We start from the raw sequence: 5538 nt of genomic DNA on the forward strand, positions 1-5538 counted from the left end.
GTGAACACAGAGACAGTAGGGCTGGGTGAACACACAGAGACAGTAGGGCTGGGTGAACACAGAGACAGTAGGGCTGGGTGAACACAGAGACAGTAGGGCTGGGTGAACACAGAGACAGTAGGGCTGGGTGAACACACAGACAGTAGGGCTGGGTGAACACACAGAGACAGTAGGGCTGGGTGAACACACAGAGACAGTAGGGCTGGGTGAACACAGAGACAGTAGGGCTGGGTGAACACAGAGACAGTAGGGCTGGGTGAACACACAGAGACGGTAGGGCTGGGTGAACACACAGAGACAGTAGGGCTGGGTGAACACAGAGACAGTAGGGCTGGGTGAACACAGAGACAGTAGGGCTGGGTGAACACACAGACAGTAGGGCTGGGTGAACACAGAGACAGTAGGGCTGGGTGAACACACACAGACAGTAGGGCTGGGTGAACACACAGAGACAGTAGGGCTGGGTGAACACAGAGACAGTAGGGCTGGGTGAACACAGAGACAGTAGGGCTGGGTGAACACACAGAGACAGTAGGGCTGGGTGAACACACAGACAGTAGGGCTGGGTGAACACAGAGACAGTAGGGCTGGGTGAACACACAGACAGTAGGGCTGGGTGAACACAGAGACAGTAGGGCTGGGTGAACACACACAGACAGTAGGGCTGGGTGAACACAGAGACAGTAGGGCTGGGTGAACACACACAGACAGTAGGGCTGGGTGAACACACACAGACAGTAGGGCTGGGTGAACACAGAGACAGTAGGGCTGGGTGAACACAGAGAGACAGTAGGGCTGGGTGAACACAGAGACAGTAGGGCTGGGTGAACACAGAGAGACAGTAGGGCTGGGTGAACACACAGACAGTAGGGCTGGGTGAACACAGAGACACTAGGGCTGGGTGAACACACAGAGACAGTAGGGCTGGGTGAACACACAGAGACAGTAGGGCTGGGTGAACACAGAGACAGTAGGGCTGGGTGAACACAGACAGTAGGGCTGGGTGAACACACAGAGACAGTAGGGCTGGGTGAACACACAGAGACAGTAGGGCTGGGTGAACACAGAGACAGTAGGGCTGGGTGAACACAGAGACAGTAGGGCTGGGTGAACACACAGAGACAGTAGGGCTGGGTGAACACACACAGACAGTAGGGCTGGGTGAACACACAGGGTCCTGATTTGAGTTTGATTCAACATCAATACAATCAGGCTTGACGGCGCCGGTTTCAAGAGGCCAACACCATTGTTGTCAAAATGATGTAATTTATTGAATGGAGTTTCCGTACTATAGTTACATCTGCTCGTACCAGACCAACGTCTTCACACATCCACTGAAAAAAGGCATAGATTTAAAAGATCGGTTTTGGGATTTTAAGAATCAATTATAGATAGGGACATTCGCCATATATATACATTTCTAACTGATTCACTGTATGACTCACTGATTATTCCCCATTGTTGAAACATGCATGAGTGTCGTGGCTGGGTCCTGCTTAACTAGACTTGTCTAGTCTTGTCGAGAGAGAGAGAGAGAGAGAGACTCTCATACCGCTCATAGCCGTAGTCATAACGCATGGCGTCTTCATCTGCCAAAATTACAATATTGATATGATCTGATATCACAGCTTGACATGTGTGAGAGAGAGAGACATGTGTCAGAGAGAGAGAAACTGATGTGTGCGAGAGTGGACACACGCCATCTGGTGGCAATGGAAAATACAGCACGCCTGTCATGTCTTTCTCTGTCGGAACGAGGCCTTTCTCCACCTCTCCCGCTCTGTTGTTCTTGTTCTTTTTCCCCTCCTTCATCCAATTACTCATCTCCTGCCATCTGGGAGTCTCTCTCCCGGCTGATGGAGGGAGAGAGAGAGAAAGGGAGAGAGAGAGACTTTTTAACAGTTTTTTACAATTTCATTGAATCTGTAGAACATGTTATTTTCTTTTCCAGCACCACAATCTTCCCTTATGTTGAACAGGCTGCACACACACCACATTTTAAATGAATTATTTCCTTCCCTGTCTGGCTCCGCCACACACCCAATAGTAAAGAAACTTCTTTCAAAAGGGGCAGTACATTAGGTTAGCTGTGTTCTTGGCTCCAAGAAGCAGAGCTAATTGGATTAATTATATCTTAAGTTATTGCTTCTGTCCCCCTCGTGACATCTTGTTTATGCGTGTTAATCTGAAGACTCCACAGAGCACAGAACAGCAAGGAGGACATATGTCATTTTTGTCCCCAGTGCCTGAATAGCATTTCAGACTGCCAAATCCACACAAAGACTAGACGTGAGAGAGAGGGAGAATGCAAGTTGAAATGATAGAAAGGTTTTTGTTTTTGGTGTCTGTATGTTTATAAGGGTTCATAAAGTGTCCGTGTGTTTGTGATTGCAGTGCGAGATCGCGTCAGGACCAAGATGGAGAGAGACATCCTGGTGGAGGTCAACCACCCCTTCATCGTCAAACTGCACTATGGTGAGTCCTCTTGTCCAATCGCGGGAGTCTGCGGTGAGCCAGCAACTCCCCACCTCAGCCAATCACAACTCGTTATGATGAGCCATGTGTATGAGCCTTTAAAGATCCCCTCTAGATACATTTCATACCAAATGCTGAAAATTACTTCAAGTGGCAAGTTACCACATATTCGACGATGAGAGCTTCAGAGAAGTACAGAGAATTTCTCCCTCTCCAGGGGAAGAATGTGGGGGAAAGAGGCACTAAACTTGACATGTTCTGCACAAATAATTATCTGTAAAGTCGAAATCATGCCTCCAAGAGAAGTTAACCATAAAATAAATATTTAAATAAGCAGTTTCTGCATGAAGGGGATCTTTAAACCCATAACTGACCAGTTAATTCATTCTTCTTTCAGTAAATAATATAATGAATATAAGTATTCATTTAGTAACTGACTTTTTCTATCTGTCTATTTATCCTTCCTTCCCTCCTGCCTCTCCTTCCTGTGTGCTTCTCAGCGTTTCAGACGGAAGGGAAGCTATATCTGATCCTGGACTTCCTGCGTGGGGGAGATCTGTTCACGCGCCTCTCCAAGGAGGTAAGAGCAGAGGGCTGGACGGAGCCCTGTGGTAGTTTTTGAATGGAGGAATCTGCAACACTAAAGATGCCGACAGCAACCAATCTATTTGCTACGAAAGAAACGCATTAATTGTGAAGTGGTTTTATATTGAGTAACATTATGATTTACTGCATTCTGAGGGGAAAAGTGAGTTTTAAATTAGTTTTAAATTAATCATGATCTCTGCCAAAAGGCTGGGAATTGTGCAGTGAGCAGTCACCATGGCAACTAAGGACTCTAGGACTCCAAGGACAGCCGGTGGCTGAAACCACTGGATGGCACATGCATAGAAACTGGGGGGGGGGGGGGGGGGGGTTTATCAGTAATTTACCAGTGACTTTAAAATATGAAAGAGAAAACAACGATACGTATGACTTCCCATTCCAAGAGACGGAGACCAGGTCTTGTTAGTCTTGTTAATCCTCATTATCAAGATGGTGTCAACCAACTTCTCCTCAGAGAGACTTTGGTAAAGACCCTCCACTGTTCATCGCTCCACTGGCCTACGTTGCTATAGCGATGGTAAGGGTGGGGGTTCCACCTCTCACTCCTGTGGGCTAGCATAATCATCCTGAACAAACAATTACACCCTCTCTGTACAGGTGTGGGTGGGTGGGTTGGTGGTCTAGATTAGTGATACTCAACTGGTGGCCCTTGGGCCAAATCTGCCCTGCAGCAATTCTTTCAGTGGCCTGCAAGGACATTTCCAAAAGCTATAGCTATTCCATTTATGGCAAAAATCATAATCGCGATTATTTTGGTCAATATTGAGATCATGGCTATTTAACACGATTACTCATTGACTTTGGAATCATCATGCATTTATTGAACTTTAAATATAATTAAACAGAAAAACAAAAACATGACCTGGCTTAACACTTTGACTGCCGGGAACCGTCTTTAGACGTCTTTGCTGGCCATGCTAAAGTTGCCGGAGGACGCGTTACGTCGTCCTTATATCAATATTTCAAAAATCTGCGATCGGATTCATATGTCTGGCCTGAGATCCACCAGCAGGACCCACTGAGCTCTCTGGCGGTTCAGGAGCGCCATCTGGTGGCCGATCGGCGCAATCGCCAAACAGGATGTTGCATAGAGGTTGTCCTAGACGTCCGTAGTACTTCCGGGCGCTCGCTATAGGTCATGGGACTCTGGCTCGTCACGCTACACGGTGATCGATTGGCAATAACTCGATAAACAACATGATTTGGACGTGTATACCATTATACAAGCTGGAGATGGACCGGGTAAAAATATATCCCATAATGATAAGATTTCTACTCTACGACGATCGCCCAACGGCGCGCGGAGACTGGGGTGAGTTTCAGCGTGTAACGTTACCGTCTTCGATACTAACTGCTATTATCAACATTTTACCCACATTAGATGATTGGTATAACGCTGCCCACGGAATTATAAACGCCCCCTCGCCCATCCGGTCAACATCAGATGACGTGTAGTAACTTCTAGAAGTACGTCTAGTTGGAATTTTTTATATCGCGCTGATTGCCATCAAACTGTATTTCATCATCAATATAATGCATTTGGGGCTATATATCACGTTCTGGAGAAAGCTGCAGAAAGAGATGAAAACATACTTATACATTAGACCATACTTTACTATGAATATGTGAATGAAAAAGTTTAACGTTGCTACACAATGAACAATACATATAGGACTTTGAATGGGCCCTAATAATGGCAATGTAGCAATAGAATTTAAAAAGTTATAGCCCTGCAAAGAAGGGGACTTTCTCCATAGACAAATAGCGCTGGCAATCTATGGTATATCATGAATTTAACCTTAGGCAGCCAAAGTGTTAAAAACATGACCTGGCTTAAAAACATGACCTGGCTCAAAGTCGATTAACTTGTATTCATAATCGTTGAAAGTCGTAATTGACATTGGATTGCCCAGCCCTAACAAAAGCATTTAGATTTGAACCCTCTGCAGATGCGCGTGTTGCTGTATTTTAGAGGCTCTAGTCTAGTGGCTCAATTTTAAAGCTAGAGCAAAAATATAGACATGATGATCTGAAACATCATCTGGATCATCTGGTATTTCAAAACCACTGCAAATGAGCCACAGGACTGTCAGTTCCATGCGGTTTAGGATCAAAACCATGCAGTTTTGTACAAAGATGTTATTTTAGCAATGTATCATTATTATCATTATTATTCGTTTTTGCATACTGTGGTCTTGGAATTGCATACATTGCTGAGACTGCGCTTTAAGTAGCCTGGTTTGTAATCTATGAACCACAGAATCACATTAGGGGCACAACTTGGGCCTAAAGAATCTGCAGCGTAGAAAGGAGTGTGCATTCAGACGGCCAATGTGCTCTGGCCCTGACACACAACAGACAGAGTGGCCCATGTTGAGTATCCCCGGTCTAGGTGATGTTCAAGGGTTTTCGGAAATTAATTTAGTCAATGGATGTTACTCAAATGTGTGTGTGTGT

General features: G+C 45.6%; 1 protein-coding gene across 1 annotated transcript in view; it reads left to right on the plus strand.

The window, feature by feature from the left end:
• rps6ka3b (ribosomal protein S6 kinase, polypeptide 3b) overlaps nucleotides 1-5538 on the plus strand; it is a 72303-nt gene that overhangs the window by 50152 nt on the left and 16613 nt on the right. Inside the window, 3 exon segments of the mRNA XM_084325875.1 lie at nucleotides 2395-2475; nucleotides 2976-3055; nucleotides 3536-3598. Of these exon segments, the coding sequence (XP_084182001.1) occupies nucleotides 2395-2475; nucleotides 2976-3055; nucleotides 3536-3598 (224 nt within the window).

The sequence above is a fragment of the Notolepis coatsorum genome, assembly GCF_963971535.1.
Source record: "Notolepis coatsorum genome assembly, chromosome: 12".
NCBI lineage: Eukaryota > Metazoa > Chordata > Actinopteri > Aulopiformes > Paralepididae > Notolepis > Notolepis coatsorum.